Source organism: Oxyura jamaicensis, chromosome 6 (genome assembly GCF_011077185.1).
Source record: "Oxyura jamaicensis isolate SHBP4307 breed ruddy duck chromosome 6, BPBGC_Ojam_1.0, whole genome shotgun sequence".
Taxonomy (NCBI): domain Eukaryota; kingdom Metazoa; phylum Chordata; class Aves; order Anseriformes; family Anatidae; genus Oxyura; species Oxyura jamaicensis.
Genome location: NC_048898.1, coordinates 23,652,639 through 23,665,568, shown reverse-complemented (window position 1 = coordinate 23,665,568; position 12,930 = coordinate 23,652,639). Strand labels below are relative to the sequence as shown.

General features: G+C 45.0%; 1 protein-coding gene across 1 annotated transcript in view; it reads left to right on the top strand.

The window, feature by feature from the left end:
• COL17A1 (collagen type XVII alpha 1 chain) overlaps window positions 1–12,930 on the top strand; it is a 37,338-nt gene that overhangs the window by 18,929 nt on the left and 5,479 nt on the right. Inside the window, exons 21-48 of the mRNA XM_035329419.1 lie at window positions 154–180; window positions 653–715; window positions 890–994; window positions 1,499–1,561; window positions 2,229–2,264; window positions 2,405–2,458; window positions 2,830–2,865; window positions 3,064–3,099; window positions 3,486–3,548; window positions 3,898–3,933; window positions 4,304–4,375; window positions 4,732–4,758; window positions 5,437–5,472; window positions 6,032–6,067; window positions 6,286–6,366; window positions 7,108–7,143; window positions 7,858–7,938; window positions 8,619–8,672; window positions 8,794–8,835; window positions 9,655–9,717; window positions 9,877–9,936; window positions 10,462–10,488; window positions 10,575–10,616; window positions 10,775–10,831; window positions 11,179–11,226; window positions 11,657–11,770; window positions 12,022–12,159; window positions 12,761–12,844. Coding sequence (XP_035185310.1) covers window positions 154–180; window positions 653–715; window positions 890–994; window positions 1,499–1,561; window positions 2,229–2,264; window positions 2,405–2,458; window positions 2,830–2,865; window positions 3,064–3,099; window positions 3,486–3,548; window positions 3,898–3,933; window positions 4,304–4,375; window positions 4,732–4,758; window positions 5,437–5,472; window positions 6,032–6,067; window positions 6,286–6,366; window positions 7,108–7,143; window positions 7,858–7,938; window positions 8,619–8,672; window positions 8,794–8,835; window positions 9,655–9,717; window positions 9,877–9,936; window positions 10,462–10,488; window positions 10,575–10,616; window positions 10,775–10,831; window positions 11,179–11,226; window positions 11,657–11,770; window positions 12,022–12,159; window positions 12,761–12,844 — 1,617 coding nt within the window. The remainder of the gene's footprint in view (window positions 1–153; window positions 181–652; window positions 716–889; window positions 995–1,498; window positions 1,562–2,228; window positions 2,265–2,404; window positions 2,459–2,829; window positions 2,866–3,063; window positions 3,100–3,485; window positions 3,549–3,897; window positions 3,934–4,303; window positions 4,376–4,731; window positions 4,759–5,436; window positions 5,473–6,031; window positions 6,068–6,285; window positions 6,367–7,107; window positions 7,144–7,857; window positions 7,939–8,618; window positions 8,673–8,793; window positions 8,836–9,654; window positions 9,718–9,876; window positions 9,937–10,461; window positions 10,489–10,574; window positions 10,617–10,774; window positions 10,832–11,178; window positions 11,227–11,656; window positions 11,771–12,021; window positions 12,160–12,760; window positions 12,845–12,930) is intronic.

Here is a 12,930-nt window from a genome sequence, read left to right as displayed (position 1 = left end):
TACAAGGGGCTCAGCATGGCATTGCTGGAGAAGGTAGAACTTGTAAACACGCTAGGAACGTAAACTCCTTTTTATGAGGGGGTGAGGATCAGTCAATGTAAAAAACAGGGAAGTTGTATTCCTCATTGACTGTCTATTTCTTTCTCCCTGCAGGAGATCGAGGACTTCCTGGTGTCCCAGGTGAGCTGTAGTACAATTTCCCTCTGAGGGAGGACACTTAGTGATGCTACTGTTGACATTACTGTTGACAAGAACAAATTTTGCACTGCAAATCTTGCTCAAGGTGCAGATGGACTAAGTCACTTGATTAATACCTTGATGCTGAGTTACAGAGATTTGGTTATAAGCAAGGCCTCAGCCTGACTTTTCTTTATTTGAGCATTACTAATTCGGGGGTGTGAAGATCCCAGCCTACTTTTGAAAGAGTCCCACAGCTACATGAGTACTTGGCCTGACTTCCTTGTGCTCTTATATTTGTTGTGCTCTTCTAAAGACATACCTGTTCAAGTACCCAACTTGCAAATAATAAATCCTTTAGCCCAGCTGTTGAATCCCTCCAGGTTTAAGGTCCCCAGATTCCTCTAATTTGCAAAGTATTCATTCATGGTACACAGACAAGGACTTTGAACATTTGCTGTGTTTTTCTTTCCAGGCATTCCTGGTCCAATTGGGCACCAAGGGCCAGAAGGACCAAAAGGACAGAAAGGGAGCATGGGTAAGCATCTTCAGCAGCGCTGTGAGTCCCTCACAGCTGTTTGGCACTTGACAAGGGAATACAGACATCAGCTTGGTGTGATCATTGCCTTCCCTTGTGGAGGCAGACATGGATCTTTCTTGCCCAAGGCCTGTGTAAAGACAGCTTTTCTAACAAGGCATTTGTCTCCTGTAGGTGATCCTGGTATGGAGGGTCCCATGGGACAGAGAGGTCGAGAAGGGTTACCAGGACCTCGAGGAGAGCCTGGACCACCTGGATTTGGAGAAAAAGGAGACAGAGGTAGGAACTAGGTCTCTTGTTCTTGGATAAAGCTGAGATAGACAAAAGCTGGAGTTTGGTCCTGATTTATCAGACACCTCAGGAATAGGATTTTATTTGATTATTCAAATTTCATTTTAGATTTTCCCAACACAGACAAATCTGACCTAAGGGATTTTTGTGCCAAGCATACAAAGGGCGAACAAGTATTTTTGTTTTTCCAGATTTCACAGTCAAGTTTAAGCTTGGCAGAAGTAAAAGCTCTTAGCATCAAGGTCATCTTCTTCCCTGCTATCCAACTCACCTAAGCTGGGGGATTCTTCTCTTTCTCATCCTAAAGATCAGTGAGATGGGATTTTTTTTCTTGGACCATGTGTGCTTGTTTGTGTGTTTTGAACTGACAAGCAGATTACCTAGCAAATTGTTCATGACGCTTGCCAGAGAAAATAATAATGGAAAATGGGGAATGGGAAAATGGGATCACAATTGTATTCTAAATTATCTATTTATGCTCTTTTTCTGCAGGTGCTGTTGGTGAGCCAGGTCCTCCAGGGCCACCTGGTCCCCCAGGTTCTGCTGGCCTTAAAGGTAAATATGGACAGAGAGAACCTAGCAGTCTGTCTAGGTGCACTGTGAGGAGAAAATGAACACTCCAGCCTTCCTGTTTCACTTAAATTGCACTTTATTAACCAGAAAAATAAATTGGCAGTCCTAATTTTAACTAAAATTTACTTTGGTAGGTACATACAACCTTTAAAGAAATAAGTTATGAGGGATTTTTAGTGAGAGAGGGGATCAGCAGAGAGATTTCAAAAAATGTTGATCTTTAATATATGATATGTTTCTATCTGTTTTTTCTCTGCTTTCAGATATGGTAGGGTAAATTCCATGCCCCTAACAGGTTGTTAATAGAGTTACAGCTCTACAGTTCAAGTAACGGGGATCCCAATTGCTCTATAAAGAATGGATCCTACCTGGAGCACAGATCCCAGCATCTCAGCCAAGATGGAAGGCTTTAGTCTTTTTACCTTACCTTAGGGAAAACCACTTCCTCTAGGTTACAAGAACTAAGTTGTGTAGATTCCATGTCCTGATTTTCAAGATGCCAGTGATGCCATTTCTTCTAGGGGCTGGGGAAATTCTGATCTCTTATATATCTATTGGGTTGTGGATGCTGTGGGTCAAACTCAAAGATATTTTGTTCATTTTCTAATTGTGATGATACTGAAAGAAAATTCATGTTCCTTATTCACAGGTCTGACGGGTTCTCCAGGACCCCAGGGCCCTCCAGGTGAGTGCTGCCTTCCTTTGCTATGGTGCCTTATAGACTAGAGGGAAAAAAAATAGTAACAGCTTCTCACAGTTTGTCTTCCTTAGCGGTGCTTACTCATAAGCGGGGTGAATTAAGTCCCTCATCTCATTTTTCTGCAGGTCCTCCTGGCCTACAAGGATTTAGAGGAGAAGCAGGTCTCCCAGGTGCTAAAGGTAAACTTCTCTTCCCCTGTGCAATTAGAGCAGCACTAGCTGATGTTCCTTTTCCAGCACTGCTCTGAGAAACACACTTGATCTGAGCATAGTGTGAAGGTGCTAGCAGCAGAGTAAAGCTTAAGAGGAGGAGGAACTAGACTCAGTGATTACAAGAAAATACTGAGAAACAGAAGAGATAGATAATAGAGAAATCTGGATGAGGAAACATGGATGGATGGATGGAGCTGCAATGAAGGAAAGGATGTTCCAGTTTGAGTTTCTCTGATATCGGAGTTTCTGTGTTCCTTCTATGACTTTCTTTGCTGTATGAAATTCCTTTTCCTTCTGACTTGCTATTGCTATTGTTCAATCATCCATTTATCTTTCAGGGGAGAAAGGAGCTGCTGGAGCCCCTGGACCCAAAGGTATGTTGATCCATTAAATATCTTTTATGGATATTTTATTCAGTTTCCTTTAGATATGAATACTGTCCATGGGAATTAACCCTACCCTTCTTTGGCTTGCTCTTTTGTGCTTTTGTCAGAAAGCAGACTGCCTTTCTCTGATGAAAAGATTTCACAATGAAACAGTTTCACAGAATCCTTTTCTTTTTTGTACTCCAGGTGACCAGGGTGAGAAAGGTTCTCGTGGAATGACAGGTCAGTGGATTGTTTCCTTGAAGTAGCAGCCTGTCTAATATACACATGCATTATTTTAATTTTCAAAGAACAGATAGCCCAGCCAATCCTGGTTAGCTCTCTGAAAAAAGTTGCTGGTTATAGGAGTTCTATTTTATGCACTCAAGTTCTAAGTTCCCATCCTTGGTAGGAATCTTTGTATTTGTCTTTTGGGGAAATTCTCCCTCATGTGCCCTGTATTTACTTCCCTTGAGCACTTTTAATGCCCAGAAGCAGTCACGAATCATGAGGTCTGAGCATCCTGTCAATGCCGGTTTTCAGTTGCAAAGCACCAAATATTGCTAAAGGTCATAACTTGCATCTTCACCAAGATTTATTTGATCCATTTTCGCGTCATCTCATTACAGGTGAACAAGGCTCAAGAGGTATACCTGGTCCTCCAGGAGAGCCAGGGGCTAAAGGACCACCAGGTGAGTAACAGAAAAAGCTATGTTTATATGTTGGACAGTGTCATTTCCACCTAAGTCTGTTTTTATGAGCACAGAAAAGGGAACAACTTGTGAACAGAATTGTATTGGTTTTGATCACAGGTGTTTTCCCTAGATAGCTAAAATCAATCTGTACACTCAGAGTTGTCCTACACTTCAGTTTCAAGAGAACTTTTTCTGGATCTTCAGTAACTGCAGCCAAGGTTTTATCCAGATGCAGTAAGAAGAAAAGCCACTTCCTGGTGTTTAGGGCTGTGCTCCACTTAGTAGGAAGACTGGGCAATTGTGGTACTATTTTATCAGTCCCTGAGAATCTCTTTTTTTTGGACAGGACAAGCTGGCCGTGATGGGAAGCCAGGTGAAAAAGGTAAGAGATTCCTTTTTTGGTAGAAGAGCATGTACTTCCTGATTTGGCAGGCAGTTGATTTGTAAAAAGGGTGGGATAAGATGGCAGCCGATTCATGTCCTGGGACATGTCTCACTATCCCAGGAAAACTGCAGAGTCAACCTTGTAAGCATGGAACTGAGACATATAATGGAGCCAGCTGTAAATTTGTGACTGAATTGTTCTCACTGCAATTCTTTGCTGTCATGGGGGTTCACCTCCCAGATCCTGATGCTGAAATTGGCCACTTGGTTATGAAGATACAATGGATGGGATGGCCAGTGTCCAGGCTTGAATGGATTGGATTGGTAGATTGTGAATCATGGGTTGTTAACGGTGATTATATCCCTAGGTGAACCAGGTCTTATGGGAATGCCAGGAGCCCGAGGCCCTCCAGGACCTTCTGGAGATGCAGGAGAGCCAGGTAAAAGCATACAGAGAACAAAAATACATTTTTTCTTGGTCAGGAACATGTCTCTATCAATAATTTCCAGTCTTATTTTGAAGTTAAGCCTGGAAGAGGATCTCCGTAGACGGTGATAAAAGGAAAACACAAAGGGAATTTAGACCCTTTGTGATCTCAGGATTGCACACACTGTAGGACAGAACAGCAGTGCCAACATTCAGTTTACATACCAGGTGCTAAGCCAACTTGCACCACTTGTGGGCTGTGTGCTATAATTTTAACCAAATGTAATCTTTTTTTTCCTTGTCTATCCTTCCCCATGCCCAAAATTTGTTTAGATATCTTAGAATTTTTACCTTTTTTTTTTCCCCCAGGTCTCACAGGACCCCAAGGACCTCCAGGTAGGCTTTTTCACCATGTTTAAATTTATCAATGACACACTCTGATAGGGGCAAAAACCCTTTGTAATTTTCCCTCTGTGCAACTCAGGGCTCTCAAAGTGATATTCCAAGGTTTCTTCATCTTTCTTGGCCTTTGAGACAGACTTTATGGTTGGCGCATAAGTTTTGAGGAATGCAGAGCCTTGGAGTGTTTGAAAGTTTGCCCAGAACATACTTTGCAACAAAGAACCTGTTTCAGTTCCCTGCATATCACTGAAAAATCCTTCTAATCAGCAGCAGGGGAGAGGTGGAAACAGAGGATGTGATGTTCTGCAAGCAGAAGTGGTTTGGGGGGGCAAGTCACCAGGGAATTTACCCTGGAGCCTCAGAACAGGGAGCAGTAGTTGGGGGAAGTTATAGGCAAATGTAGTGAGCAGTGCCATCGTTCAGAGAGCAGTGGGAGAAGGGAGGCCCTTACCTCTGCCCAAGGATACTACCTGCTCAGTCTGCCATGAAACCCTCCACCTGCTGTCAGGGACCTTGTGAAGTAGGCATAACCTGCTTATAAATGCTGAAAGCCAGGTTCTTGAGTATGAAGTTGCTTTTATAAATCTACAAGTGAAACTCACTGGGGTACCTGAATAAAACAGAATAATATTTGTGCTACCTATTTAAAATTGTTTGTCTACCTTATATCAGGACTTCCAGGGAACCCCGGCAGACCAGGGACTAAAGGTGAGTTTTTTCTTCCCTGATACTCATTTTCTCTCTAAGCACTTCATTTGAAGGAGGATTATATGCTCTGCTGACCAGTCACTGAATCAACAGTGGCATCTAGTGGCTTTAGGAAAGGAAGTTTTGTGGAATAGCTGGTAACCAAAGCCTCCCTGAGCACACATGAAAGGCAGGGCACTCACTAAGGCACTCAGCATAGCTAGTTCTCCAGCTGAGAAAACCTTACCAAACCTAGTTTTGTCCTGGGTGATGCCTGATGACTGCAGTGGAATCTGTGCACCTTCCGCAGATAATTCAAGGCCTGTTGTCTATTCCGGCAGATGTGGTGCTCGGAAAGATCAGAGAGAACCTGGATTCTCTCTGGATTGTATCTGTGGATTAGCCGGGCTCTGTTGCTTCCTCCACAGCCCTCCAGTGCTATGATTTCTCACACAAGAGATCAAGGGCAAAGAGATCAGGAATCACATGTTTAATAAGACAAGTGAGACAATGTCATTGATACAGTGACAAATCTTCCCCCCAGAAAGTAAATTCAGCTTTTGTCTCTTTCTTTTCTTAGGAGAACCTGGAGCTCCAGGCAAAGTCATCAGTGCTGGTATGTAGTGCTGTGAGAGTTGAAGCGCTTCTGCTTTTGGAAGACTTTCTCTGTATTTGTTATATGTTCTAAATTCATCTTGACTGTGTTCCAGACCTGTACTGGGGGCTCCCTGTGTTGCTATAGATGGTCAAATCATTCCTTAAGATTAGATTTGTTGCAAGTTTGCTGCACATGTGTGTTATGTACGACTACAAGTGTATATGTTTGTTTTTCAGAGGGTTCATCGACTATTGCTCTCCCAGGCCCCCCAGGCCCACCTGGCCCACCTGGCCCCACTGGACCCCCTGGTGTTCCAGGTAAAGAAGCTGCTCCTCTGCAGAGGTTTTTGCAGGCAGCTTGCATTCATTGCTGTGCATCCAATTCTTAATTTAACTTTTGATGTTTATGGTCCCTGCCAGGCTACCCTATCCGGGCTGGGAAAATGAAGAAACTGGGAACACTATTGTTATCTCTTGATGAGTACAAACTAGAGACAGGCCAAATTCAGCAACTCAAATCAAGCTCTTTTGCCTCTCAGTAAAGCAAGCATGTGTCTAATCCCTCTGCTCACACCAGAACCAAAATTATTGCCTTTTTTTTTTTTTTTTTTTTTTTTTTTCAGTCTTAACTTAACTTTGAACTCAAGACAGCAGAAAGACCACTCTTAGGTTATACTCTGCCTTCCAGCACACTGGTGTCAGGCAGCAAAGTTTCTGGGCCTTGGTCTTCGTGGCACTTCTGTGCCTGTCCCACCTGTGTAGCTGGCGCTAATCCTGGAGCTGATTTGATAGAACTAGCCTTTGCAGCAGGGAATGCAAGAGGAGGGTTAGACCTATTGCATCTCTGTGGTGGTCAGTGCCATTCTGGTTATTTCCCCAGTCTGAGAGGCACCAAGCACTTTAATGAATTCTTACCCCATAGCAATTCCATTTACTTGAGCAGACAAATACATTATTTGATAGCCTCTGTTCCTATAACTGACCTATTGATTCTGTCCTGCGACTATAAAATAGAACCAGGAAAATCTAATGCAATTTTTTTTTTTCCTTTGAAACCAGGTCCTGTTGGGCCAGCTGGTCTCCCTGGACAGCAAGGTACCATTCTCCATCTGCCTTGGTTCTGCTCCTTAAGAGAACTGAATTCATTAGTTTTCTTTTGTTTCTAGTCTCTCAGCCCTTGGCACAATCTCACGCGCTTTTGTTTGCAGATTTGTTCCTTTCAGTTCATTTTGCTGCATTATTGAGCTTAATTAATCTTTTAAAGAGTTTCCATTCTTCCATTTTTTTCCTTCCCGAGGGAAGGAGGGGATAGTAAGAGCCAGTGTGATGTGGAAGCTGCAAATGTCTTTTTCTCTTCTCTTCTCTTTTTTTTTTTTTTTTTTCCTGGAAGCTGACATTTTTAAGGCACTTCTCAAATGCAGTTGTCTTTCTGTGGTATGGGATATAGTTCAGCTGTATACCTCCTGCTATTCTGAAAGATGCAAGAACAAACTACAGCCAAATTAGTAATAATGTCACTGAAACCACTGCCAATTGGGCAGACAGCTGGCCAGGAAAGGCCTGAGCAGAGCTGACTCTCCTAAGAACCTTTCTTAGCTGGTTTCCTATGGTCCTTTTAGGGCAAATTGTGCAGTAATTTCCACGTTTGAGTCCAGTGTCCATCAGAGCCAGGGACTGAGTTCACATAAGCAAAATCTGAACCCATTGTCAGGAAGATGAGGAGTGTGTACAAAATGTCACCCTCTCTCAGTTAACTAATTTGCTTTCTCCTCTTTTTTTTTTTTTTTTTTTTTTTTTTTCCTGAAAAAGGTCCACGGGGTGAGAAGGGATCCCCCGGTGAAGCTGTGGTAGAAACTATCAAGACAGAAGTCTCATCACTGGCATCTCAGAGTAAGTGGGCCTGGCTTTCCACTCCTTCCTTTGGAGAGGTGCTGGAGGCCCTGAGGCTGCTCACAGCTAACAGGAGGTGCCTCTGCCTCCTTCCCCTCAACAGGCCATAGAGCAAGTGTGTGTGCATGTGTCTGGTGGTGGGACAACAGTACCAGCCACCTCTTTTTGCCCTGCTTATCATCCATGCATTCCAAAGTGCTTTCAAAAGGAGTTAGATGGCACCAGGCCCATGTCACTGAGAGGAAAGCTAAGGAGTGGTGGTTAGAGAACAGTTCTCAGCAGGAGAGATGGTCACAGAGCTGTGGGGTCTCAGTCTGGCCTTTCAGACGCTGTGTTGGCACAGGGTAGTGTAATAGTATGAACATGGAGCCATCTGTAAGGGGAGAACTGGTTTAAAAGGGCATGTTAATCTGAGCAACAAGGAAGGAAGGAAGAATCTCTCAGCAAATTAGAGGATGAATTCACAGGAGGAAAATGCTATTTCAAGATGGAGATAAGTGGAGCAGAACAGAATGGTTTACCAAAGAGGCAAGGCAGAGGACAGACAGCACAGAGTCACACTTGCCTGGGTCCACCATTGACTGCAGGAACTTCTATCAGCAACATAACAAGTGTTTCCATAGCTGCAGTAGCTTCACAGCAACATTTTTTTCCTTTTTGTCTGTGTTTCATTTGCACAGTGATGGCAGATTTACAAGGGCGAGCAGGACCACCAGGTCCCCCTGGACCACCAGGTATGTAATACAGCAGAGTTCAGTACATAAGCAGGGGCACAGAGACACACTCGGCATGCTTCTGAAGTGTGCAGCTGACCATGTAAATACCCTCTAACACCCCTGTTTCTTTCATCATTAGGAGAATCTGTGCAGGGACCCCCTGGACCTCGTGGCCCACCAGGTGAGAGCTTGTTTCTCTGAAACAACCCTGGAAAGTGAGATTTTTTTTAGTGCCTCTGTCCTGCACTTTGCAGTATGTCAGATATGATTTTGGACATGCTGGGAGTTGCTAGGACTGACTTCACTGGAAGCAGGATTTCACATAGTGGGTTCCTATTAATACAGTTTCACTGCAATATAGTTTCACAGCAGTGAGATGCTGCCCAAGGGAGCAGATTTGCTTTGGCAAAGGTTTACTAGACAGACTAGTAAGTCATAAGTCATGCTTCTTGGGAAGATGCTCAATGTTCTCAAATCCACAAAGGAAACAACTGCAAACAATTCTGTATTTAATTCTTGCTTGTCCAGCTTTAACTTCCATCTGGGGACAGAGGTAGCAACTCTGACCACGAGGAACATATCCCCACTCCACTTCCTGTAGCAAAGTGATAGCTTGCTTTCCACAGCCAGAAGAGAGGACATGCAGGAGGGCGCGAGACAGGAGCATAACCCCGTTCCTTGCTTTCTGCTCAGTAGCAAAGGGGAGCAGGTCAGGCGTGTGATCATATGAACCTTCCCTCTTAATGCAGCAAAGGCCAGCTGGGATAGGCACAGTGCACCACAAATAGGGGAATTTCTCTGTCCTACATCTGCTCTAGTGGCAGATTATAATGAAAAGGAGCAAAAGGGGATAGATATGTACAGAAAATAATGACGCTAGCTTATACCTGGAAAATTTTGAGTTATCTAGATGGCTGGAGATGGAAGAGCTCTGACATGCCTTTGCTCACATTACTGAGGCTCACTTTTTCTGAAGCTTTTTTGTGTCCCTTTTGCATAGGAGAGGGATTGCCAGGACCTCCAGGCCCACCAGGGAGACCAGGATCTTCTATGTCCACCTCAGGTAGGCTCTTCCCACTTACTCCCTCACCTGTGCCCTGGGAATGTCCTGCCTGCTGTGGATCCAGAGAGCATATCCTTGGTTTTGAACAGATGAAACGAAAGGAAACTTGTATCGTGTTCTGTTAGACGTCATGAAGAACCATTTTTGTTTTAATTACAGAAACATTCCTCACAGGCCCACCGGGTCCACCAGGTCCACCAGGCCCGAAGGGAGACCAAGGTGAGTCCTCACCAAGAGACTGAATGGATCTCAGCACCACAGACTGAAAAGAAAGAAGGAAGAGCTTGGCTGCAGAAACTTTCCTGTCTTTCTGTGGCTGTAAGAGAGCCGGCATAGTGGTCACTAAGTAGTATTCCTGCCTGCTTCAGTAAAAACAGTCAGTTGTTGTTGAAGAAATTTATTAGTCTCCAGTACTGATATCAAGGCAATTGTTGTATGCAGAGCCCAACTTTGCAAGCCCTCGAGGTTCAGGAGCATTCAAAACTTCAGATTTGCCATTAAAGAAAGGGGAACAATCTTTTTTTGCAAAATAGAACATGGACTTGGTAACTCAGCGCAAGGAGGTGGCCACTTTAAGCATGGCTCAACTCTCACTTGGTAGGAAAAGAAGGGATCTAACCCTGTTACCCATTCCTGCCCTGCAAATTAAAGACCATGAGACTGTTCTGCATTTTGGGCTGGGTTGCTGTTGCTGATCAGAGCAAAACAAATGTTAACAATGTTCCTCTGCTCCCCTGTTTGCAGGTGAACCAGGTCCACGAGGATTCACGGGTAAGAAAGCTTCCAGGAGATGTCATTGGGGGGCAGTGTAGCTTATTTGTGTATATGACTGCTCCTCCATTCTGTGTCCCATGCAGGAGAACCGGGTGAGCCTGGCCTTCCAGGATTCTCCTCCCACGGTCAGTCTGTACCCCTTTTCCTCCTTTAAATTCACTGTCCATAAGTATATGCCAGGGGGCAAAATCCTGTTCTATCCTAACTCAGTTTTGGTGGAGCCAGGATTTTGTCCACACATTTTATTCCTTTGAATCTCTAACTCTCCTTTGGCAATTGGCAGGTGGTACAGTCACCATGCAGGGACCTCCAGGCCCACCAGGCCCACCAGGACCCAAAGGTGAAGTTAAAAATCTTCCTTCTGTCTTTGCTGGTGGCCTTACACAGCTGTGTCGGGTTGGGTCTAAAGGATGGAGCAGCCTGCTCCTTTGGGAATTGCATCTGCTTCCACCCCTGCCTTTTCAGGCACAGCAGAACTGGGGCAATTGAGTTCCTCCAAGCATAAGGCACCCAGGTGGCTGCTGTGGCCTCTTCCTTCTGCTTTTTCTCAACAAGCTGCAAATCCAAGATAACCATTGCAAGGGCTAGGTGGTGGCCTCTCTGCCAACGTGTAGCTCAGCTGTTTTACAAACCAAGCTGTTTTACAAACCCGTGATAACTCTCTGTCTCCTTCACTCTGTTTTCCAGGTGATGCAGGTGTCCCAGGCGCTCCTGGCATCCCAGGAGCATCTCGAGGTAAGAACTATCATTGCTCTGATGCTACCAGGAAATGCTGATGTTCCTGTCTGGGACTGGGAGCAGCAGGGCAGTGGGATTAACCTAATGAGTTTGAGTGCTTTTTGGCTCTCTATCCACATTTCTGCCCAGCATTGTTCTGAGTGCACAAACTGAGCAGGCCTGTCAGTGTGAAACCAGGGATATCTCTAGATTCAGCCCTGCCCATCTGCATAGGCTGAATTGTAAGATGCCAAATGAATTAAAGACATACTACCTAATAGACCGTGCTTAGAGTGTGTTTGGAGGTAGAAGGGGAGCCACTGACTGCATAGGTCATTCCCAAAGCTCTTCCCAGACCTGTGGGAAGGGCTTAATGCAAGCTCGATGCTTAGCATTGCTTGGTCTAATGCGACCATGACAAAAACTTTCCTTACAATGATTTCTGTAGGTGGATCCAGACAAATTCAGGGACCCCCAGGTCCTCCCGGCCCACCCGGTCCTCCTGGCCCAGGTGGAAGTTCATCTCAAGAGATCCAGCAGTATGTCACTGACTACCTGAAAAGTGAGTATGACTGAGCTTTGTTGCAGGTCAGCAGATGCATGCCTGTCTTCTTTTTGCTCCCGGAGCCCCTTGTTAGAGGCAGCAGCCCTATTTTTCTTGAATATTATGAAGTGCTGTTTCTCGCTGTGGCCTCTGCAGAGCTGCTCTTCTGTGGCCCTGCTTTTTCCCTAGGGGAAAAGGGTGCAGTAATTGTGCATATGGCCATCATCTTCCCTCTAATGATGTGAGCATATCTTGGGCGTCCCACCTAGGTGACAACGTAAGGCATTATTTGACCGGTGCCCAAGGCCCACCAGGCCCTCCAGGCCCACCTGGAATCATCACCACTGCAGATGGGAACAGCTTGGATTATGCAGAGCTGGCTACCCGGGTTATGAGCTATATGACAAGTAAGCACCCTGTTCCTGTGCTGGTAAGCTCCGTGAGTACTAAATCACACTCTCTGCTGAGCTTGTGCAACACCTAGAAGACCTCAGGAGAGACAACAGTCTTTAAGCAACAGCCCCTTAAAGCCTGTTATTGACCTTTGGCATATCTTAGCCTAGGACTCCACACAGCTGAAGTGGCCTCTGAGCCTTCTCTCATTTTAACGGTTAGATTAACTAACAGTTGCTGTTTGAGCAGTCTCACATTAAACATTAGCTGTTAGACCCTGTAATGTCCCCAAGCCCCACCAAGAGGTGGCTGCGTTTGGTGTACATGGTCTCAGGTATTCTGGGTCTGTCTTGTCTTCCTGGAGCCCTCCTAAAGCAGATGAAATTCCCCAAACTTTTGGAAGCATCTTGGAATCTCAGAAGAGGGCAGAGACCACATTGCTGTGGAAATGACCAAGCTGTGTGAGACTGCAGCTGGTTTGTGGTGCTCTCCGTGAGAAGCCCATTCCACCAGTTAAACTGGATTAATTCAGCCTTCCTATGTCTCTGCCTGACCCCTCTTCACCTGCTACCTCCTCTTAATCTTGCCTGACACAGAACCTTTTTATGCCCACAGGCTCTTCAGATCGTTATCAGTCATATGTCAATTCAGTGTCAACTACATCAGTTTTGTATCAAGAACTTTTGGACATGCTGCAGAGTAAGTGACCCTGAGGAGAAACATGGGAGATGGGGATGAAGCATCCCAGCAGCCTGGAGGTCTGCCCTTTCCTTTAGTCTCCTGCC